This window comes from Dreissena polymorpha, chromosome 4 (assembly GCF_020536995.1).
Source record: "Dreissena polymorpha isolate Duluth1 chromosome 4, UMN_Dpol_1.0, whole genome shotgun sequence".
Classification (NCBI taxonomy): domain Eukaryota; kingdom Metazoa; phylum Mollusca; class Bivalvia; order Myida; family Dreissenidae; genus Dreissena; species Dreissena polymorpha.
This window is the reverse complement of record NC_068358.1, coordinates 84,116,247-84,141,020: the sequence shown is the minus strand read 5'-3', so window position 1 is coordinate 84,141,020 and position 24,774 is coordinate 84,116,247. Positions and strand designations below refer to the sequence as shown.

The 24,774-nt window shown below is 36.7% G+C and overlaps 1 protein-coding gene across 1 annotated transcript in view; it reads right to left on the bottom strand.

Annotated features, from left to right (window-relative positions):
- The window catches only part of LOC127877773 (tyrosine-protein phosphatase non-receptor type 9-like), a 28,170-nt gene extending 3,606 nt beyond the window's left edge, over positions 1-24,564 (bottom strand). The window contains exons 1-11 of the mRNA XM_052424001.1: positions 24,455-24,564; positions 16,109-16,252; positions 13,743-13,832; positions 10,459-10,583; positions 8,066-8,171; positions 7,530-7,640; positions 6,440-7,083; positions 6,071-6,231; positions 4,106-4,184; positions 3,624-3,771; positions 2,100-2,304 (exon numbers count right to left, since the gene is read on the bottom strand). Coding sequence (XP_052279961.1) covers positions 2,100-2,304; positions 3,624-3,771; positions 4,106-4,184; positions 6,071-6,231; positions 6,440-7,083; positions 7,530-7,640; positions 8,066-8,171; positions 10,459-10,583; positions 13,743-13,832; positions 16,109-16,252; positions 24,455-24,490 — 1,849 coding nt within the window. The 5' untranslated portion in view covers positions 24,491-24,564. The remainder of the gene's footprint in view (positions 1-2,099; positions 2,305-3,623; positions 3,772-4,105; positions 4,185-6,070; positions 6,232-6,439; positions 7,084-7,529; positions 7,641-8,065; positions 8,172-10,458; positions 10,584-13,742; positions 13,833-16,108; positions 16,253-24,454) is intronic.
- Between the last annotated feature and the right edge of the window lie 210 nt (positions 24,565-24,774).

Sequence of the window (24,774 nt, the reverse complement as noted above, 5' to 3'; positions counted from 1 at the left end):
TTTTGGCTTAATCACAACAACATGAGCAAATTGAGCAAGCTGTGCTTTGGTGAGCTAAAAAAATCTAAATGTATTTTATTTACATTTGTTATTGTCCTTTTTTATGTTAACTTTTAGAATGGTTAGTCTGGTCGGATCTTGCCTGATGATTACAATCATCTATTAGACTTCAAAAATGGTAATGTTATGATGCAAGTGTTGGAATGTGCACTTTAGCAGTGGTTGTCTAGCATTTATACGTGTGTTTCCATTGCTCTAATGTTGTACTACATCAACATTCTTTTCATTGAATTCTACATCCTGGTGTGTTTTAGCAACACTTCACTGCAGTAGGATACCTTTATCAGAAAATTAACAACAATATTTAACCTTCAAATCAGAGGCGTATTTAGGTGGGGGGCTAGGGGGCTAAAGCCCCCCCCCCCAGCTGGCTGGCTAGATATGATTTTAAAAAAATGAGCCCCTTACAGTTCCAATTCACTTGTGTATTTCCTGTCATATGCCCCTAATTAGGCCATTAACAGCTGTCAATTTGTTTGATTAGCCCCCAGGCATGTGCAGACGATCTAACCTTCGCCAGCTAAACTGAACGCTTCATTGACTGCAAGTGATAAACTGCGCTATTTGATTGGCTGAAGGAGGTACATTCAACTTATGAAATTCATCGATACATTTAGCGATAGGTAAATGTTTACAAATGGCTGCTGCATGGGACTTGTGAAAAACAATATCCTCCATTTACCTTCAGTCGAGCGGTTAAGGAAACAACTAAAATAATTTCTGAATGAATTCAAACATTGCCGCAATAAACGATGTACCTAAAAAGATTTATTTCATTCCTGTTAAATCCATGTCAAAATTGTTTATTTAGAGCGTGTTTGACCACACAAAGCCGATAGTTCCATACACATCCGCAAATGACATACACTTCGCGCGTTGTTTACCTTGAGTCGAGAGGTAACATCCGAAAAGCGAGAGCACTCGATTGCAATAGACATGAGGTCAACAAAACTTCGAAAATTCGATTCACTGAACAAATTTAGAGAAACCGAAAGATTAATTTTACTTTTTTTCATAACTTTTATTTACCATTTAACAAGTTTCTGTTTTAACGGTCGATCTTCTTTTGAGCAACATTGACATGAAAAAAGTGCTCAAGAACTGAAAAAAAAACTACATCGTTCGCAATTTGTTCCAATACAATTTCGGCATATATATTACTATTAAAAGATTTGATTAAATTATCATCAAATCGGGACAGGGTATACCCACTGAACATGTGGATATCGGCATGTCTCATATTTTCGCGATGTGCGCGCACAGATTGTTCCATGCAACCATTTCTGGGAATCGTGAAAAAGTAAACGAATTTTCTTTAAAATAAATCAAATACTTGAATTTATGTGTTAACACTAGCGCAGTGGTCTGCAATTTATGCGCAAGTTTAATGAAGAGTACCGAAAAAATGCACGGAAAAGGCATAAATTTGGACTATTTCAGTTGAAGTAAGATTTTTAATGCAATTAAACTGGGTTTTTTCTTATTTTAGTCGTCCGGCGTAGCACAAACTCTGGCGTAGTAATGTTATTAAAACAAAATACTGGTTTGAGAGACATTTTATTTACCCCTGTGTGTCTGTCTGTGTGTCTGTCACACTTAATGTCTGAACTCAAGTCCTTGTTTTACATGCACTTTTATCATGCAAAATGCTGATTAGATAGCATGAAACTGCATTACTTGAAGGTACCATTTCAAAAAAAAATCAACGACGGAAGGGGACACCCCTCCCGCACCCTCCCCAGTTGAGCCCCCCCTCGGAAAAAAATCTGGATACGCCTCTGCAAATGAACACACAAATGTGAACAACACCCCCTTTCTGCTTCTATATTCAAGGGCAAATAGCTCAGGGGGTGTGGATAATGGGAATGGAGAAATGGAAAAATTCATCTATACTAACTGTGATGACAAATTTCAAGTTTAAATTTAATTGCCTAAGAAATGTAGATTTTGTATATTTTTGTTTGTTTGTTTACTCCACTCATTTCTGCAGAAAGATCAACAGACAAACATTAATATGCAAGAATCACAATTCACTCTACCTGTTCGTCCAATGCCAGCACTGCAGTGTACAACCATGGGTGGCCCCAGCGGGTGTCCCTGCCATGAAGGTTCCAGTAGCCGGGTGTTCTCAGCCTGGCATGCTCGAACACGCAGTATGAATTCCAGGAACCCAGAGGCTGGCGGAATCCCATAGTCCGGCCAGCTTGTGAACTGTAGGTGCTGAACTGACCGCAATTCTGAAGTCTGAAAGGGTGAAAAGGCTTAAGTTTTATAACTTGTGTTCCTAACCTTACACAACATTACGGAAGCACTTCCAGGGTACCACCTAGCACAAATGAGAGCTGTCCTGGGAAAGTGCCTAAGATTTTTCTTGCTCTTGTCAAGGTTTTTAGCCCTTTTTTCTGAACAAAACTTCTTGCACAGAAGGTAGTTATTTACTATTTTATTAATTAGCAAGATATCATATGAGACACATAAACTTTGATTTTGAATGAAAACCTTTTTTTTTTTTATTATCTAACAATGACCTTTACTGTTGATCTTGACCAAGATGCAAAAAGAAATAAAGTTGTGAAAGTATATATATGCTTTTATCACATGCTATACCCCGTTTCCCATGTAATACAACCATTACATAATTTTTTATATTACACATGTGTAATACAACATTTTTAGGCGTTTTTATTGGCTTAGTTTTCGACCGTTTATTGACCAATCGCATTTTGTTATTTTGCTGAAATGACGTTGCATCATCAAATGACATCACGAAATGTAAACAACATTCGGGATTTATTATTATGTTTGTGTAAATATTTATTTAATCGGCTCATTTAAAAGCATGTGATAAAAAAGATCTGACACTCGTTGTCATATCATACTTTATTAAACTCGTCCAGAAAATTAGTTAGTAAGCTCGCCAAAGGCTCAATTACTAACAAAATTCCTGAACTCGTTTAATGTTTAATTAAATATGGTATGATATGACAACTCATGCCAGATCCTATATGTATCCACGAAATAACTCAACTCAAAATTATTTATTTAGCTGAAGCCATTTTCTATATTTAGTTAAAGTGATCTTGACCTTGATCATAATAATCATAAATTTTGTAAATTGCAAGCCCTTGATTAAAACTTATCAGTAAAGTAATTTTTTAGTTCTGAACTTTCAGTCTGGTCAGGTGCTACCCAGTCCGCTAATTAGACAGCAACACAAGAACTTTCATGACTTTATAGCAGACAGTGTAAATCAAGACCAGACTGGGGCTGGTCTAGAGCTAAGCTGGCCGCATACCCTATAAGAGCTGTTTGCATATAAGCCCCATTTATTTCATGTTACAGGGACATTGTAGATATGCTGTTTGTCTAGCAAGGTAAAATGCCCAATCGCCACTATAGAAGCGTTCCCAAGATCTTCATAAGACATTGAATACTGGTTCTTACTAGGAAATTCAAGAGTGAATCAATTATTCTTCAGCTTTCAATGAAATCATGCAATAATAAAAAGGTTGAAACTAAGCATATAAAATTATCAACTAAAACTACATGTAGATGATTCATACATTAGTATTAAGTAGCCTTAGCGTTGTGATAGTGTATTCTCTATTCTGCTCAATAGCTGTGCTGGTCACTATGAACTCTCCACACTCCAGCAAACCGGTCTGCTCCGGCCAGTACTGACCACACTTTACACGACCCTTCTCCTGCGTCCTGAAGTTGAAATCAGGTTTCATCTACCTTCTCAGAAAATTGCATTAAGAAAGAAATGACAATCCATTTATCTTTTCTATTTTGTTTATTGACAAATTAACAAAGATTTGGCGTTATGACAGGTAAAAATTCAAACAAAAAAAGAGTGATAGGCCGAGTGGTTTAAAACCTGCGCATCAGACTGACACAGTTTTATGCAGTGTTTTTTTCATCTTTAAGGGATAGGAGACAAGGCACTTTCTATGAGCAATTTTATGAAACAAAGGGTAATGTCGGATAAAAAATTTGTTTCATCAAATATTTTTGCTACAATGTCTTACAAATCTGCGCTTACTTGGTAGTCATCACTATTGTGACGCACTGGGACAACCAAACCATCCGCCAGAAGTCGGCAAACGTCTTCGGCAATGGACCTGAAACCACATAAGCCACCTTATGACAAAAATGGTATTCCATAAGCCATCAGTGTAGCTCCAGACCATTCCGTAAGCCATCAGTGTAGCTCCAGACCATTCCATAAGCCATCAGTGTAGCTCCAGACCAGTGTGAAATTGCACAGTCTGATCAAAAGCTTTGCTGTCTGCTCAGCTACTAAGTTATGCACGTTTTTGTGGTCTCATTAGTGGACAGCTTAGCACCTGCCAAGACCGCACAATTGGGTATGCTGGTCTTGAGCTACACTGGCCAAATATAGCCCCTTTTTTTATGACGCAGCTTAATATTTGTAAGCAATCTGACACCATTTAGTGTTATAAGATAAGCCTAAACATTTTTTATGACAATTGTTTACAAATAGTTCAGCTTCTTGTTCAATAGCAGTTAATATGAAAATACTATGTGACTTAGTACTAATTTATTGTTTAAAACACTTGAGAAATAATGGTGAATTTATGTGAATGAAACATAATGTAAACCTTAAGAAGAATTTATAGAAGATAACATGTTTTATTACTATAATACACACAATCAAAATAAAAAAAACATAAATTAAAAAGTGTATTTTTATGTTACTGGTTTTAAGTATTTTCCAAGTTTATAACTCACTTTAATATTTAAAACCGATTATTAAAGACAGGACTCAAACAAGAGCACCGCATAACGGGTGCCGCGCTCGGCTGCGAAAGCTTGTCAGATTTTTTTTTTTTTTTTATAGAGGTCACAGTGACCTTGACCTTTGACCTAGTGACCCAACAAGAGATTTGTTTGTCAGATACACAATGCCCCCTACTGCGCCGCATTGAAATAACATTTCTATTTATCATTTGGCAGGTATAGAAATCATCTCCCTTTAAATTTTATTACTTCCCTTGAATTTTGTCCAATCCAACCGGGGGGAGGGGACTCACAGTCAATTATGACCATTTCAGACATCACTGACAACCAAGGCCTGTGGTTTAAAACAGAGCATAGCCAGAGTTGATCATGTATCTATGGACATAAGTCCACAGGTATGTAATGAACATCAAAGAAATTATAATTATATCATTAAAAAAAACTTTGACAAATCAATTGTTTGGGTTATAAATAATCAAAATAATAACTCTGTACAGTAACTGTGAAAAGAACTTCAATTCTTGGTAAGGAAATATATAATATGAGATTTATAATTATATAAATTACTTCCCTTGAAAATAATTGTCTGTAACAAATCTCTATTTTTAGTAGCAAATAATTAAAAGCCACTACCCGTGACTGTAGATTCACCACTCAAAATGTGCAGCTCCATGAGATACACATGCATGCCAAATATATAAAGAGGCTATGTTCAATATTGAATAATTTTCTCCCTTTTTAAAAGCTTATTACTTCCCTTAAATCTGTATTTTTTACCACAGACAGTAAAGGATGACCTTTACCTTTTACCCCAATGTGTTTGTCAGAAACACAATGCCGCCTACTGCGCCGCTTTGATTTATTTAACAAAAATATATATGCATGGGCAGGTCAGATAACTATGTCCATTTAAAGCTTATTACTTCCCTTGACTTTTTTTTTCGACCCTAGACCTTAAAGGATGATGTTCACCTTGAAATTTTTTCACTCAAAATGTGCAGCTCCATGAGATACACATGCATGCCAAATATCAAGGTGCTATCTTCAATATTTAAAAAGTTATGGCCAATGTTAAGGTTTGAGCAAAACGCCTACGGCGGACGACGAGCTGGCTATGACAATAGCTCGGGTTTTCTCCGAAAACGGCCTTGCTAAAAACCAAGTAAACAACTGAGATACATTAAATTAAATTCAGATAATAAACTAATCTTGTGAAGCATTACAGAACAACTTTGGATTGACATACCCTGTGTGCTGATATAGGCATATTTCTGCATGTACCCGTCAACAAAGTTAGCGTTAATATAGTCTGAGGAGGGGTCGTTCTCCTCAGCAGGCAGTATGAACCGTGAGTGGTCCAGGCACAGCACGTCAGAGTAGCGGTTCTTGGGCACATTGTGCTTGGCCCTAACAATACAGCAACAATCGCATCTTTTATTTGAGCAAATATAGTAACATCTCAAAACAATATGATAAACGTTTACCTTGAACTTGTGATTATGTCAGCTGCAAAAATTAAAATTAACATTGAAGTAGGAATTGAGTGTTTGCCATAATGCCTTTAACCTTAAAATAGGCAGCAAAATATAACAAAAAACTCAAATTGAACACCTACTTTGAAACTTCAAAGGTACCCGCAGGTGGTTCCCTTCTTATGAGGCCATATTCTTCATGCAGGCCTTTCTTGCCAAGGGATTTAACATGCTCTACCAGCTCCTCTACAGTCATGCCCCCCTGCTCTGGGATTTGCATTGACTGGTCAGCACCTGACCCTGACCGCTTCTTGCATGGTTTGGGAGCACCATACGCATCTACTGGGTAAGATTCATTGACGTCATTGGGAGACCAACCATTAGAATGCTTACTTGTCTGATTACCAGAATTGCGTCTTCGTTTAGAGTGATTACGATTGTCCTCCTTTTCAAAGTTAACTTCCTTTTCAAAGCCATTTCTATCAATGACATCATTCTTTTCATGCCCTTCATTGCTCTGTTTTTCAGTCACACTCTCTTTCGAGTCCTCAGATTCGATACCATCGATGTGAACAAACTCAGAATTATCGCTCGAACCTTGCGACATCAATGATCGTTTGCGCGACACAAAGTACGCGTTGATGACCTCCTGGTCATTTGTCTGGTGGATGATGGCACAAACCTGCAGCCAGTGCTTGTGGTCGACCTTAAGGTTGCCGCCAAACTTATTGGGCAGCGAGTCCCTAGGAATGTGTTCTAGCAACTGGTTTTGGTTCACTGTGTACACCTGGGAGAGGGAATAAAAGTATCTTGAAGGAAGTCAAGAAGTACATAATAAGGATGTCGAGATAAAAATGCTGTTTTTTTTATTTATACCAAGAAACATTTCGGAGAATTTAACACATATGCAGAAAGAAAATAATTCTGGACTTCAGTATTTTGACCCCAGAAAATTTCATTTTGACCCCTGCAAATTTTAAGTACACTTGAGTTTCCGTGGGATCCAGATTTGCAAGGAATAATGGAATTACAGCCACACAGAATGACAAAAACATGAATGGCCAAAGGGCTAACCTATAGTCAGCTCTGATTAAACCTGCAGGGGATTTATTAACTTGAAATATACTTCTCAATTCTTAACAACACAATTTATTTTGTCATCATAACTATAGACTTTATTAAGTACCAATTAACAAGACAAACAAATAAAAAGCCACGCCATGGTCTGCCTACCCGATCTCGCAGTTTTTCTCTGACAAAGAGGCGCAGTATCTTAAAGGGGGCTTTAAACCAGAGTGGAGCAGTCACGATGAGAACTTTTTTCAGTCTCGCTGGATATGCACCCTTAATGAAAAGGAATAAAGTTTTATATATTTAAATAACATTAAAAACCTATGAAGAGACTAGCTTCTGAGATCAAACAAATACATTCATTTTTTAGTTCTAAATTAGTATATTTGCGAAAATATGATTCCTCTAATCATACACATTTTATTGGTGTGTCTTTATTGAACCTTAGTTAAAATTACAGAAAAAATCTGTGCTTTACATTTTTACTTCTTTTAACACCACTTATAAGATGAATGTTTTTCAATGTCAAATTTAGTAAATTATGTTAAACCTCATTTGATATCAATATTTCACAGATTTGGTAAAAAGACATTAGAAAGTACCAAAGTGAAAGCATATTTTCCGTAATTTTGATAATGGCGCATCACAGAAACCTCCTCAATGTTTAGGTAAAAGAGGATGCTACATATTCACTGTACCTTCAACATGTTGAGTATCTTAATGCTGAGGTCGTAGTCAAAGTTTCCATACTTAGAGTCAGACATGTCGTAAACAAACACAAGACCATTACGTTGAGTCTCACGGCTGAAATAAAAGTTAAAGAGTTGAGCACTAAGAGAAAACCAGTCTAAATGCATGTACATAAAGTTTTGTCCCAGATAAGCCAGTGAGGTCCGCACAGACTAATAAGGGAATACAATTTCCGCTTTGATGGAAAATTTCGTTTGAAGGAAATCTCCTCTGAACAAAAATCCAGTTTAGGCAGAAAGTGTCATTCTGATGAACCTGTTCGAACTGCACAGGCTAATCTGGAATGATACTTCATGCCAATGCATTAAGCCTGGCTTTCCCCAAAACCGTATGTATTATATTCTGAAGTGAAAAGTTGTTAAAACTTACATAACAAAATTTCAGGGTTGCGACTGTTAATCAAGATTGTTAACTTAGTGTGATAGTGGCCTTGACCTTTGACCTAGTGACCCCAATTTCAATAAGGGTCATCCACTGTCCAAGGCCAATGCACATGTAAAGTATCAAGCCAATCAGTTAATTCCTTGACGAGTTATTGATCGGAAACAAACTGGTCTACCGACATTCAGACTAGACGTAGTCTACCGACAAACAGTCAGCAAAACAATATACCCCTTCTTCTTCGCAGTTTTTTTATATGAAGGTGAAAATATACTCTGAATATATTCAATATAATTGACAAAAAGTTTAAATGTAAACATTTAGTCACTCCAACTTGTATTAGCCGGCAGGAAATATGAATTTTAGAATAACAATTAATGGCTTGTGCTGGTTGATTAAAATATACCTTTTACTTACTTATATAAACATGATGCCAATATACTCTAATCTTAGAACAATATCTGTTTTTGACAAACACACATGCCCCAGGTTGGTGATAGATGGCCGATGCAAAGACATAATCATGGTAAGATGTAAAGAGAGAATGGCCATTATATCAACTTTGTGTCAAATGAAAAGAAGCAAACAGTGTTAGTGTTAGACCAAATGGCACATTCTTGTTAGTTGAGAAAAAAAGAGAATTACTGTAATATCTAATTAGGTCAATGTCGAATGACCTACAAGCTACGAGCTATGTACCTCTTGCATCAAGCGGCCAGTGGCATACAATCAATGAGCTGTTGATGAGCTCATCAATACGCCAGGGGCATACAATCAATGAGCTGCTGATGAGCTCATCAATAGGCCAAGGGTATACAATCAATGAGCTGCTGAGCTCATCAAGCGGCCAGGGGCATACAATCAATGAGCTGTTGATGAGCTCATCAATAGGCCAGGGGCATACAATCAATGAGCTGCTGATGAGCTCATCAGGGACATACAATCAATGAGCTGTTGATGAGCTAATCAATAGGCCAGGGGCATACAATCAATGAGCTGCTGATGAGCTCATCAGACAGCCAGAGGCATACAATCAATGAGCTGCTGATGAGCTCATCAATAGGCCAGGGGCATACAATCAATGAGCTGCTGATGAGCTCATCAATAGGCCAGGGGCATACAATCAATGAGCTGCTGATGAGCTGCTGATGAGCTCATCAATAGGCCAGGGACATACAATCAATGAGCTGCTGATGAGCTCATCAACAGGCCAGGGGCATACAATCAATGAGCTGCTGATGAGCTCATCAGGGACATACAATCAATAAACTGCTGATTAGCTCATCAATTGGCCAGTGGCATACAATCAATGAGCTGCTGATGAGCTCATCAATAGGCCAGTGGCATACAATCAATGAGCTGCTGATGAGCTCATTAAGCAGCCAGAGGCATACAATCAATGAGCTGCTAATGAGCTCATCAAGCAGCCAGGGGCATACAATCAATGAGCTGCTGATGAGCTCATCAAGCAGCCAGTGGCATACAATCAATGAGCTGCTGATGAGCTCATCAAGCGGTCAGTGGCATTCAATCAATGAGCTCTTGATGAGCTGCTGATGAGCTCATCACGCAGCCAGGGACATACAATCAATGAACTGCTGATTAGCTCAGCAAGCAGCCAGGGGCATACAATCAATGAGCTGCTGATATGTTAAAGACAACGCCCACCATTATACAGGTGTTAAATGATCCGCATCATGCAAAAAAGGGTCTTAGACAATATGTATAAAGCATAGCTCCAGACCAGCACACTCATTTGCTCAGTGACCTCAGTCTGGTCAGCAGAATCCCCCTCTGCTACAAAGTATAGCAAGGTTTTCTGGAGTCATAAACAGCCAGGGTAGCTCCTGACCAGTGTGCCAATGTGCAGATTGGTCTGGAGCTAAGTAGACCTCATATTGCACCATTTCCAATGTGCATGACTCAACACAAAATTAGAACTATTGAGAAAGTAAGTGACCTCTCCAAAGCAGCATCCAGCAGGTAAATGAGAGCCTTCAGCACAGTCTGGTGGGTCGTCTCACTTGGTTGGTGTAGCCGGGCGGTAAACAGCGCAATACCTGCACCATGACAGTCTCTACCGGACTGGAATAGGACGCAACTGTATCAATATTGGACCTATTCCAGATAGTCATTCAACTCTGCAGTAAAAACTACCTTTTTAAATAATAAAATTATTTTTTTAACAGTAAATTATGTCCGTGAAATTAAAAGGAATGTACACCTTATTTCATTGAAAACCCCAAAAAGCACCTGATTAAAAAGATTAAGTCAAATAATACTTTGAGAAAAAAAATATGTATTGGGAGTATACTTGGGAATACCCTCAGGGCCCTAAATAGCGTAGCTTATATTGCACATAAAATCACTGCCCTATGCATGCATGTTGTATCAATTACACTGCTATAATGATTGCAGCTGTGTTACAACACCGTTCTGTAAGCTTATTACTTACATCACAATTGCCTTTTTAGCTTAATGTAAACACATTATTTTATTTATTTTTCATTATGCCAATAATATAATTTGCATTGGTGCAGATATGCAATGCTCAAGTAACATAAGTGCTTAATGGTTATTTTTATCTTGTGTATTAAATCGGAAACATAATGTACAATTTTATTGAAAACAAAATGAACAATTTTATTCCCAAAGATAAGCCGAGATTTACTGACAATGTGACACTTACACTCACTTGAAACATGTGTTTTACAGTTTCAGTTAGCAAGGTATATATTCCTGCTTGAGACAATTGGAAAGTTTTGATACCTTCCTTGCACATCTGTGTGACAGCTATGAGGAAATTATTTGTTTTATATTTCATTCAATAATGTTAGGTCCAGCCAAGCGCAAAATAAAGACCCACTGACACCAATACCTAATGATTTAACATTCTTAATTAAAATCAAGAGCTGTCTCCATAGGATGACATATGCCCCCGCTAAACGCTTTAATAAAAGTTATGAGCATTTTTCGAAACCAAAACGCAGATTTCGAAACCTAAACGTGGACCCTAAGTTCAAGGTCAAGGTCACAGGGGTCAAAATGTGTGGGCGGATGGAAAGGCCTTGTCCATATACACATGCATACCAAATATGAAGGTTACATCTGAAGCGACATAGAAGTTATGAGCATTTTTCGAAACCTAAATGGAAAGTGTGACGGACAGACAGACGGACAGTGCGATCACTTTATGCCCTCCTTCGTGGGCATAAAAATGATACAGTCAGTAATTGCATAAAGGTTAAAAAAGGAATATCGTCGCTGTCGTTCTCAAGCCTCGTAGCTCCAAAATTGTCAAAAAAAAATCCGTCTTTTCTGAATATGTGAAGTCTGGCAGTGTTTTGTGCTTTATCTCGTAGCTCCACGCCCATCAGAGCCCTTGAAAAAGCCACGTGACCAAATGTTGTAGATTGATTGTTGGATTTTTTCCGGCGAAAAGTCGTAGCTACGTCATTTCACCTATAGGTACGTCATTTCGTTTTGACACATTTGACAAAAACTTTTAATAATTGCAGCTAAGAGGTTTCCTATCAGGACGAATTGTCGTACCTCATAAAATGACAAAACTGTGGTGACAAAATATCGTAGCTACCATTTCTGAATTTCATTCTGACTTATCAGTATGAATCACGCGTCTAGGACTTATACCATATTTTGCAGCTTCATTTGTTTGGTATTTTTACAGAATTTCAATTTCTAAAACATCGTTATAAAAAAATGTGAAGTTTTTTTCTCTCTCCTGAAAAGTTGGCATTTTGTAGCTAGGAGGTTTGAGAACGACAGCGACGATATGTTGTTACATAAAAAAACAGATCATATTTGTCTTTACTCATCATATATTTGGATGCCAAATTTAAATCATAGAATTTTGCACTAGTTATACGGTGTATTATTAGTTGAACAGGGCAAAGTTCTTGAAAAAACACTTACTTTCATTAGCCTCTTTGAATGAGCAGCATCATGCAAAAATGGGTCTTATGCCACATGTGGCCAGCGTAGCTTCAGACCAGCCTGCAAATGTGTGCAGTGTGGCCCGGAGCTACCATGCTTACATACATGTATGAGACATTGCATAAGATTGCGTGATTTGATAGCAGACAGAGAATCTTTTGAGCAGGATTGGACACTGGTTGCATATGGCATAAGACACATTTTCGCAAGATCTGTGGGAGAAGCTTCAATGTATCACTTGTTATTTGTAGACAAATAGCATTCCCTGTCAAATACTAATATTTGTCATAATTTTTTTAAATCATCAAGATAGATATTTTCATAAGTATTACAAAACAGTTTGCAATTTTTTTAATATCTCCACTTGAATAGAAGTTATGTCACTTTCGATATGGAAAATTGACCATTTATTGTAAAATATTGGTACTTATTAATACACATTGAATGCTTCTAAGAACAGCATAATTCTTTTACAAAGAAATTTCCATAAGTTTTGTTCTTAAGACAAATAAAAAAATCGGTTAACTATTTTTTCATTTTGAAGACGATGAATGCAATATTTGACAGAAAACTAGTGTTCACAAAGGAAATCAAATTTTCATCAACAATTGATGTCTATAAAATGATATTCATTTTTAAATCAAGATTGTTAAAATATCTTTTCAGTGCCAAACAAGAGCTGTCTCCATAGGATGACATATGCCCCCAAAAAACGCTTTGATAGAAGTTATGAGCATTTTTCGCAACCTAAACAAAGATTTTGAAACCTAAACGCGGACCGTAAGTTCAAGGTCAGGGGGGTCAAAATTTGTGTGCGTATGGGAAGGCCTTGTCCATATACACATGCATACCTTATATGAAGGTTACATCTAAAGAGACATAGAAGTTATGAGCATTTTTCGAAACCTAAACGCAGATTTCAAATCCTAAACGCGGAACCTAAGTTCAAGGTCAAGGTAGAAGGGGTCAAAATTTGTGTGCGTGTGGAAAGGCCATATACACATGCATACCAAATATAAAGGTTACATCTGGAGCGACATAGAAGTTATGAGCATTTTTCGAAACCTAAACGCAAAGTGTAACGGACAGACAGACGGATGGACAGACGGACAGACAGACGGACAGACAGTGCGATAACTATATGCCCTCCGTTGAGAGCATAAAAACAAAAACAAAATCTTTTTCAAAATTGTCACTAAAAAATAGCCCTTGACAAGTGATATTGATTGTAAAGTTTCTATAAAGTAATGTGAACAGGGTGCGTAAGAGATTTAAGAAGCTCTGTCTTACCAGAACTGTAAACTTGCCAGTCTTCAATTCTTTCTGAAAAGGTGCCTCTGCAACGTCAATGAATTGCAGGTTTTCTTTCTCCCGCATGTCCTGGAAGCATAAATCCTAAATTGATCGCCAAATTGAACTTACGATAGTACAACATGTTGGAATATTCATTATTAACTAACAATTGTCATATTACATTGTACATTGTACTGTATTATTATTATTTAACTATATCTTCAGGTAGCAATCATCCTTTGGATTTTACTCCAAGGAAGATGTTGATTTATGACTGCTACCTGGCAGAAACTTGTCTGTTTCCAAGATTTCAGGGGAAAGTCACAGCCATTTTGTTTCACATCTGAGAGCAGCCTCTATAAGCAAACATTATTTCATGGAATGTATATTGGATTATTGGATGATGCATGTGCATATTAGAAAAGCGCTTTAAGCGGTATGTATTATGTTATCGTTCGATTCGGTCATATGCAAGTATTTGCGGATGACAACACAGCATGGCAATACACAGGACCTATATTATAGGCTATACTTTACCTGTTTTTATATCCCCCTGCAATAAATTAGCTCAAAACTTATAACGCTGTCCGTTTATAACGCGGTTGCGTGGCTTGGACCCCGTCATCCGCGTTATATTGGAGTTACAGTGTATCAACATTGTTGTAGCATTGTCTGATAACACTTTCTGTGCATTTCACAGAACACTTTTTCCATGACATTGAACACTTTGTAGATATTAAATAGGTGAAATATCTATAGAAGAAATTTTTGGAAATTGTCAGGCAATTCTAATGATGACAAGCATCGATCATACATGCATGTGGGAGACTTTCATTGAAGGAGCATATATTCAGGCATGCAATTTGTTCTCAAAATGGAATCACACTGAATCCAAGGAACAGTCAATTTTCCCAGGACCATAAGACACTAGAGCTTTGTCACAGATGTGATGAATACCCCCATATTAAGAGCGGATGAAAAGTACTTGAAATAGGCAACACCATGCTGAATGTGTAAAATGCACTAAGTGACACCGTGACCTAGTTTTTGGCCCAGCATGGCCCATGTTCGAACATGGCCTAGAGATCATCTAGATAAAACTTCTGACCAAGTTTGGTGAAGAGCCAATGATAAGTACTTGAAATAGAAAGTGGACACCATACTGAATGTTTAAAACTCACTAAGTGACCCCGTGATCTAGTTTTTGACCCGGCAAGGCCCATGTTCGAACTTGGCCTTAAGATCATCTAGATAAAACTTCTGACCAAGTTTGGTGAAGATCAGATGAAAACTACTTGAATTAGAGAGCGGACACCATGCTGAATGTGTAAAACGAACAAAGTGACCCCATGACCTAGTTTTTGGCCCGGCATGGCCAATGTTCAAACTTGGCCTAGAGATCATCTACATGTAGATAAAACTTCTGACTGAGTTTGGGGAAGATTGGATGAAAACTTCTTGAATTAGAGAGCGGACAACATGCTAAATGTTTAAAACGCACTACGTGACCCTGTGACCTAATTTTTGACCCGGCATGACCCATATTCAAACTTGACCTAGACATCATCTAAATACAGACCGACCGACAGACAAGTTCACTCCTATATACCCGCCTTAACTTTGTTTGTGGGGGTATAATAACTGGAGCCAGAGCATTTCTATGGCAAGCCCTAAGTATGTGTTCTCTGATCAGCGCTCTACTAGTACTTCAGTTCCAGCACCCAGCGTTCCCACAACCCCCATAAGTCAGGATGAACTACAGATATGTCATCTGAATCCAGAGACTACTCCCAGTGTTTCAGCCCAGAGAGAACTGAACACAGACAATGCTGGCCTAGAAGTCCCAGCCATGCCATGCACTCCTACCCATGAAGCACCTGCTCCTTGTCTTCAGCCTCACAATAAGGCTGGTGACAAAGAACTTTTGGCACCACTGAGAGCTAGTCGTCTTGAAGTTTTGGCTATGCCTAAGCATGGTACTGACTGATAAGTTCAGATTGTTTTGTGTATAGTCCTATACTCTCTTGTTATTTTTTTATGCAAACTGTGACAGAGTAAGAAACACTAGTTTTGATAATCTCAGTGGCCCAGTTTCAGTCAGTTTTCTTCATTTAATTGTCTTATTTAACTGTGTTTGGTAAAAAGGATCAATTCAGTTAATCTAAATATTATAAATTATCAAGTGTATTGATCTCAAATGAAATATTTGTCACACACAATTTGAATTTAAGGAAAGTAAAAAAAAGTTAAATTAAGATTAGATTAATATCACAATCTATAATAATAACGTCAGTTGTAAAACAGGCAATTCACTTCAAGTTATAAATACTTGTTCATGAATCTAGATGGTACATGTAAAATACCTCATGTGCATGGTACAATTCTGCAGCACGGTTGTATTCAAATTTCCTAGCCATAAGGAATTTGACGGCCGTATTTCGTGGTATTGGTGGCTTACTCTCATGTTGGCGGTATGTGTTCACTTTCTTGCAAAACGTATCTATAAGCTGAAATTAAATAATAAATAATATTTTTATAATTTGAAATTCCTGAGTATAGGCTGATTGGGCTTACGGGTGACAAAATTTTAGAGGCCTGAATTAAAAACTACAGGCCCCGAAAGAGTTTTTTATTTGTATTATCTTTCATTTAAACCAAGCATTAATTCGATAGAAACCAGAAAGTTTAAATATTAATACATGTATATTTCCATTTTTTTGCGTAGATGATACATCAAACTTGTTTAATCATGCCAAAAACTTATGTGTCTTACATATGCCAAAGTGTTACTAGAAAACACAGTAATCCCCATTTCAACTCCTAAAATATCTACTATGATAAAGGTTAGAGCTGCAGCAATTTTTTCTTTCTTTATATAAAAGTTCCGGAAAATGACACCTTTCCAATGGGGAAAAACAAAAGCTTAACCATTCGCTGCCCAAAAAATTCCCCATTGAAGGTTTCCAAAAAAATTAAACACGATCACCGCATAACGGGTGCCACGCTCAGCTGCGTAAGCTTGTCAGAATTTTTTATATATTTTTTTATTTAGAGGTCACAGTGACCTTGACCTTTGACCTAGTGACCCAAAAATGGGTGTGGCATGTAGAACTCATCAAGGTGCATCTACATATGAAGTTTCAAAGTTGTAGGTGGAAGGACTTTGATTTTAGAGCCAATGTTAAAAACCTTAACAAACCTTGACAAGGACGGCGGACACAACGAGCTGGCTATGACAATACCTTGGGGTTTCTCCGAAAACAGCCGAGCTAAAAAATTAATTATTTTTTATAAAATGCAACATTTAGTTAATTAAAGACACCAATTTCCCAATCTGAAGACTTCATGACACAAATTTACCCAATTTCATTTATATTCGTGCTAATTTTTCCTAATTGGGCTGGTAATGGTACTTTTTCCAATAGCAAACAATCGCAAAGCTGCCATAATTTTTCCTTACACTTACAGTTTAATGCATGAACCAATTGATTGATTAATGTGTTTCATCCACTGATTTGATTCTTTGGTTGTAGTAATAATGAGAAAATTAATGTCCACCAGAGCTAAGGCCTGGACTGGTTTAACAATTTGCTACCACTGTGACATTTGAAGCTGAATCTGCCAGAAAAATAGTTCAGCGATAAGCAGTTTTTTCTTTGGTCATTAGAGGGGCCTTTTCACAGATTTTGGCATGTATTGAAGCTTGTCATTAAATGCTTTATATTGATAAATTTAAACATTGGACCTGAAAATCTCCCGTAAAACAACACAAGAATACAATTAAAACAAGATATGTGTTTGTCAGAAACACTTGTCCCCTTCTGCGCCGCTTTGAAGCTATATATTTGACCTTTGACCTTGAAGGATGACCTTGACATTTCACCACTCAAAATGCGCAGCTCCATGCCAAATATGAAGTTGCTATCTTCAATATTGCAAAAGTTATGGCAAAATGTTAAAGTTGGGGCAAACAAACCAACAAACCAACCAACAAACAGGGCAAAAACAATATGTCCCCCACTATAGACATAAAAATGAAAAAAAGTAACCCCAAACTGAGATCGAACTACTGACCCCTGGAGTCCTGGAGCAAAAGGTCTCCCGCTTAGACCACTCGACTATCTGTGCTCATGCTATGACCAGATGTATTTTTAGTAATTTTTTACTTATATAAGCAGTACTCGTAGTTTCCCAAAATATAACGTCAACAACAGAACTTTCCAACTTATTCAATCGTTTGGCGTTGCAACGCTTTATAATTTTCAGGTTTTCAAATTGTCAAAAGACGCATATAATAGATATTTAAGAGCATGGTAAATGTTCAGTATCACTATTTCCTAACAAATATCATAACTTAAACGAAAATTTGTGAATCTGAAACAACTTTTTTTAAATTGTGTCAATTCAACGTGAAAAGGTCCCTTTAAGAATTGGTAAAAGGCATTTTCTCAATCAAAGAGGAATTACAAAATTACCAATTACCATCAGAAAAAATTACAATTTTTTTTTGCAAAAGCACATTATCCGCATATGAACATATGTTTTGGGCGTTCATTTTTCCCGAATGGCGTAGTTCTTGTCCTTTTTTCTAACAGGGCAAAAAAAATGCTGTAATCAACAAAATATTACACAGCAGCTACTTAGATTAGATACTCAAAATTATATTGTGATTTAGTGTCTCAATAACCTGGGACTTGAAATGAAAATCAATGGATGCAAGCTAAAATAAAAGTCCATATAAACGGACTTCCAGAGCCATTGAAAATTTTTGCTATGACGGCTCTGGGAGTCCATATGCACTCCTTAATAAACACAACCCCAGTTCTCCGCACTGGATCACTCAGTGCGAATCACTAAACTGACGTTGTTCATGATGAAAAGAGGGAAGTAATGCATCATCTTCACAAACACATTAAATTTTCCTGAATCGCATCTTTCATAAGTTATTCTTTGCAGTAAGGGTATCACGTTTACAGATTTTTCTGTAAATTCTGTAAAACGTTTAAATGAAATGAAATAAACGAAATGTTACCGTTTAAACGTTATCCCTATGTCCATTTAAAACGCATCACTACCATCACATTTCCAAACTGAAAATACTAATTATTTCCAGGAGTAATTTTGAGTTCATATCCCATTCGCGCAATGACATCATATCAAAACCATAAAATTTTATAAAACAGACCATCCGTATTACAACATGTGTATTCGTCATTCTATAAAAACAATGCCAAGAACGTCAAAAATAATGTAAAATCAACGAAAAATACTGTTTCTGAAAACATGATTCTGAAAACAAGTGGGCCTAAAAGGCCCAAAGTCGCTCAACTGAGATAACAAGATATTATTGGGACAAATCTTCTGACCAAGTTTCACGAAGATCGGAAAATAAATGTGGCCTCTATAGAGTGTTTACAAGGTTTTACTATAGCCATATAAGGAAAATGCCCCGCCCTCTGGCAGCCATGTTTTTCAACCAACCGGCATCATTTTTTAACTCATCCAAGATATTATCGGGATGAATCTTCTGACCAAGTTTCATGAAGATCGGACAGTAAATGTGGCCTCTAGAGTGTTAACAAGATTTTACTATAGCCATATAAGGAAAAATGCCCCGCCCCTTGGAAGCCATTTTTTTCAGGCAAACATAATTATTTTCACACTCATCCAAGATATCATTGAAACCAATCTTCTGACCAAAATTCATGAAGATTGAACAATAAATGTGGCCTCTAGAGTGTTAACAAGGTTTTACTAAAGCAATATATAGCCATATAAGGAAAAATGCCCCGCCCCTGGTGGCCATGTTTTTAAAGCAACCAAAACCATTTTGGAACTCATCTAAGATATCATTGGGACAAATCTTCTGACAAAGTTTCATGATGATCGAAAATAAATGTGACCTCTAGAGTGTTAACAAGTTTTTACTACAGCCATATAAGAAATATAGCCCCGCCCCTGTGGTGGCCATGTTTTTCAACCAACCGGCATCATTTTTGAACTCGTCCAAGATATTATTGGGATGAATCTTCTGACCGAGTTTCATGAAGATCGGGCTATAAATGTGGCCTCTTGAGTGTTAACAAGATTTTACTATAGCCTTATATAGCCATATAAGGAAAAATGCCCCGCCCCTTGGCGGCCATGTTATTCAAGCAAACGTAACTATTTTCGAACTCATCCAAGATATCATTAAGACAAATCTTCTGACCATATTTCATCAAGATTGGACAATAAATGTGGCCTCTAGAGTGTTAACAAGGTTTTACTATAGCAGGGTTCATACAAATTTTCTTGAATGAGGCCATCCTTAAAAATTCTTTTGTTTGGCATAACCCGACCGACCCACTAAAATCGGCCCGACTGAATTTTTTTTTTTAACTTTCCCCCAAAATTTTTTTTTTGCTCGTTGAAACTTCTTTCTGCTAAATTTTTCCTTTCCACTTTTTATCCTTTCCGGTTATTTGCGTCATTTACATGTAATTGAATGCTCTTTCAAGGAGATAGCAATGAACAAAACGCGTACCGGTATTTATTTGAGTCGCCTATTTATTTGACATACATGTATGCATATGCGATTATTTAGACTTTAAATAAAATTAAACCACTCCTGTTTTTCTCGTATCCCTTTTATTAAAATACGCTGCTGTCGTTCAGGATAGTTTGGGAGTAAAAAACAAATTAATTAATTATCACCGTTCAATTCAATTCGGCAATCGGCAGAGATGTGTAATATTATCGCCATATAACTAATTATTTAATTATCACTCTTTAATTCAGATTGGTAAATATTCTTTAGAAAGATAAAAAGTGGTCAGCTTAGAAATATTTATTGACGGGTATTGTCACATTTTTGTTTTATTTGCTTATCTCTTTATACGCCTTTCTGACCGGTCGCTATTTTGGAGGCAGACGGCGATATTAAATGTGTATTCAAATTATACAGCATCTGCGCATGAATGACCCAATATTATCCGATAGCTCCACCCGTTCTCACATTTCATTCAACAACGTCATGTCATGTGTAAGCAAGCTCAATGCTGATAGGCCAGCTACCATGTGCACTTCACTTCATTAACAACAAGGTCAAGCAATGTCTAATCGGGTACAGACCGGGTTTCGTTCACATCAACAAGGTCAAGCAATGTCTAATCGGGTACAGACCGGGTTTCGTTCACTGTTCGAATTGCGAACACTTTCAATCAAACAAAGAGACAAATATAGAAAACCAGTCCGGATTAAAATGGCGGATGTTTTCAACGAAATTTTACTAGATTTTCGCATTTTCGCAATTTAGATTTTTCTTGAGCCAAATTCTCAATAGTTTCGCAAATGACTCAAATGTCGAACGACAGCGGGAGCATTGCGAACGTGTTATTATTGGAATAAATGCTCACTATTACAGGACTCGCGCTGTCGTTCGCCATTTGCGAAAGTATATAGCGAATTTTGCCAAAGAAAAATATGATTTGCGAATATGCTTAAATCTCGTTAAATTTCATTGAAAACATCCGCCATTTTAATCCTGTGTGTTTTTTTAAACTATTTTTCTCTTTATCTCCATGAACAATTTGAAGCGCATAATTTTTATGGTAGCTGGCCAATCAACATTGAGTTCGCTATCGGGTAATATTGGGTCATTCATGCGCAGTTAATGGAATACACAGTTGATATTGTCGTCTGCCTACAATATAACAGCCGATGGCAAAAGTCGTATAAAAAATAAGCAAATGAAAAGAAGCGACACACTCAATAAATTATTTGTATGCTGATCACTTTACAAATTTCTACTGACTATCGATCTGAATTAAAGGATGATTATTAAATAATTAGTTACATGTCGAAGATGTTGCACCTTTCTGTTCTTGATTGAAATTAAAATGTTATAATAACTTTGTAGTTTTTTACTCACAAACTATGCTATTGTAAAGTAATATGTCAACCACATAGTTTATTAATTACGTATTTGCCCTTATACTTGTTTTCATTTTCTGTAGTCAAACGATATGCTCATTTTATTTCATGTGCAAAATGCGTACAATTTTTCGGACTGTCGTTTTCGGATAAAGTATTTTTCGTCGATCATATTATATTTTCGAAGTTCTTTGTACAAAAACTAGACTTACGAATACACGTGCGGTGATACGGACGGTGCAGAAAAATATTTACCAATTTCCTTTCATGAGACAGAAGACTTGGAGCTTTATTTGATAATTACCTTTCAGTTTGTATATGTCGGAGTTCAATGTCAGAAAAAATATTACTAAAAAATAAAATCAAATCCCTACCTACCGACCCACCCAAATTTACCTGGGTCGGGTTATGCCAAACAAACAATTTTTTAAGGATGGCCTGAAATTCAAACACTTTTAAAGCACTTTTCAAGGGAAAAAAATCCAAATTCAAGCACTTTTTGAGTCCGACATACTGAAAAATGTACTTGTATATTATTTAAGTGTCCAATACTGACAACCTTTTTCGCTAAATTGGTCCCTTCTTGCTAAACATTCTTTGTGACTTACAACAGTCTGCACTACCCTGATACCGTAACAACTGTTTTAATCAAAAGTAAGATATTTCATTATGATAATTTAGTACCGTAATTGACCAAAGGCATTACACATACCAAAACAAAACCCGTTATTTGTATTGAATATGTATTCTAAATGTTCACTCTTCTGGTGGCTTTACCACGCTGATTCCCCCATCTCTATATCTGTTCTGCATACTTAGAATTGGCGTTGTCAATAACCCAAGGGTACTTCAAAAACAACCCCAGTGATTTTTTTTGCTCAAATTTACAGCCGATTTTCGGCTGCTTCCCAATCGCAAAAATACACGTTTTTTTCCCCAAAAATCTGACCAAAATTTCCCAAAAAAAGCCCATTTTTTTTTTTTTTTTTTAGAAAGAAGTCTCATATAACTTAATTATGATTTCTTAAATCTAGGTCTCAACTTTATTTTTTAAACATCTTACAAAATATATAACTTGAATTTAGTTATTTTTGTCCATAAATCATTCCCAAACTTGCCACTTTTATTGATTAAAAAAAATCCCAATTTGACCAGACTCCTTTTCTAGAAAACTCCCTGAACATGCACTTAAAAACAATATCACTTCTGTTACTTATAATCCTATTTATAATGCTTAATTTTTCCCAATTTCATGGTTTATCGCGCTATTTTTCCCAATTTCACGGTTTATCGCGCTAATTTCCCCAATTCAAATGGCACAGGCTGTAACAAATTAAAGCAAAAAAAATCACTGAACCCTTTCTGAAAAATGCACTTATTCACTGGTATATTTCAACTTGTCAGCACCGTAATGGCATAATGCATACAAAAAAAACAAAAGAGACCAATTGGCGACAGATGAGTGGAAGTTACCTCCCTTACATTATAAAACCCGTACCGATCCAGTACCTGCTAGTATAAACAGATCGGAACTGTCATAAATTAAATGTTTGAAAAAAACTACGACTTTGGACTCATGGAGAAGACATGAAAATATGTATTTTTGTTCTAGTACAGGCACCGTGTACTTAAACAAACGCCACTCGCTGCGGTGTTCATCTCACTGTGTTCGCTTACCAATATGAACCCCGCGATGAGTGTTCAGATCAAATGTCGTGGGGCCGTTTGCCATAAGGCGAATACCCGAATCAACGCAGACCCATTATATATATCGCACATTTTCTTAGCCATCCGCTAACCAATCAGAAATAAATTACTGCCGAATTCGGTAGCCCGGATTTACCGCAAGTACCCTGATTTCGCAGTTCGCCATCAATATACTTCGTACAGCTAGTCGGCTACGTTATTGGCACCCCAATATTTATTATATTGATATTGATTGTTGTTTAAACGTTTACTGTTTTGGAAAACGTTTTCGAGCAAAACCCGGAACGCGACCGTTTAAACGTGATACCCTTACTTTGCATGCACGCTAAAAAACAATGACGTTTCAATACACTATATTCTTGTTGACATTTTTATGTTGAACTTTAGTACAGTGTAAATATTCCACATCAGTCCAACATCGTAATGGACTTAGGCTACATAAAAAATCATGACCTGCAAAAGATTGGTGTACTGCGTCCTACTTGATAGTGACACTTTAAGTTGGCAATGATGCAACAGCTTCCCAATATGGTAGATAGAGTGCATAAAAGAATGACAAAGTAAAAGAAAAAGCAGTTATTTCTTGCTTTAATGGTACCATTTGCATGAGTTTGTGCTTTAGACTGGCAAACGATGATAAGGTTTTGCATTGTCAGTGTTCCTTAGCCCTTGGAGTGGTGATCAAACATTGCACCTTAAGACAATAGACATCTCTCAGAAACCCTTTAGGTTATAAAGCTAAGAGTTGAATTATTGCAACTAACTAAGATAATATGGTTTCAGTTGAACCTTAAAAGAAAGATCTTTTACAACTTTACAAGCTTCTTTTAGACAACTATATGTCTATGAACATGTACATCCCATTGAGAGGCAAATAGACAACCGAGAAAATATCAGCATAATCGTACACGTAAGGTCATTTCTATATGAATGTTAAATAGTGCAGTTAATTAAACATGTTAAACTTAAAGGCCCGACCCAAGTTATTGAGATGTCAAGTGGAACTTCCTGCTAGTAGCAGACATACAATTGACAGCCTACACATGTATTTCAGAGACGTTCAGATAAAATAAAATTGCAATATGTACCTTTTCTTCTTCGTGTGATAACTCTGAGGAAATCATCCTCAAAATAAAAACACAATTAAGCAGTTTTATTTTTAATTCTTCATTATCATCTGTACCGGAAGTTCTATACAACTACGGCAGTTGTCGCAATAAAAAAGAAGGCGTCAAGTCATAACGGTCTGAAAATAAACAAACGCTTTGTCTGGTCCCCGCCCCATGCTTTGCCGATATTCAAATGTTATCATATGATTTAAATGGTTATTTGTTCTTTTTTTAACTTTCTTTTAATTTTTGATGTAAATAAAATTGTCATTATTGTAGAAAGTTGCACTTATTTTCAT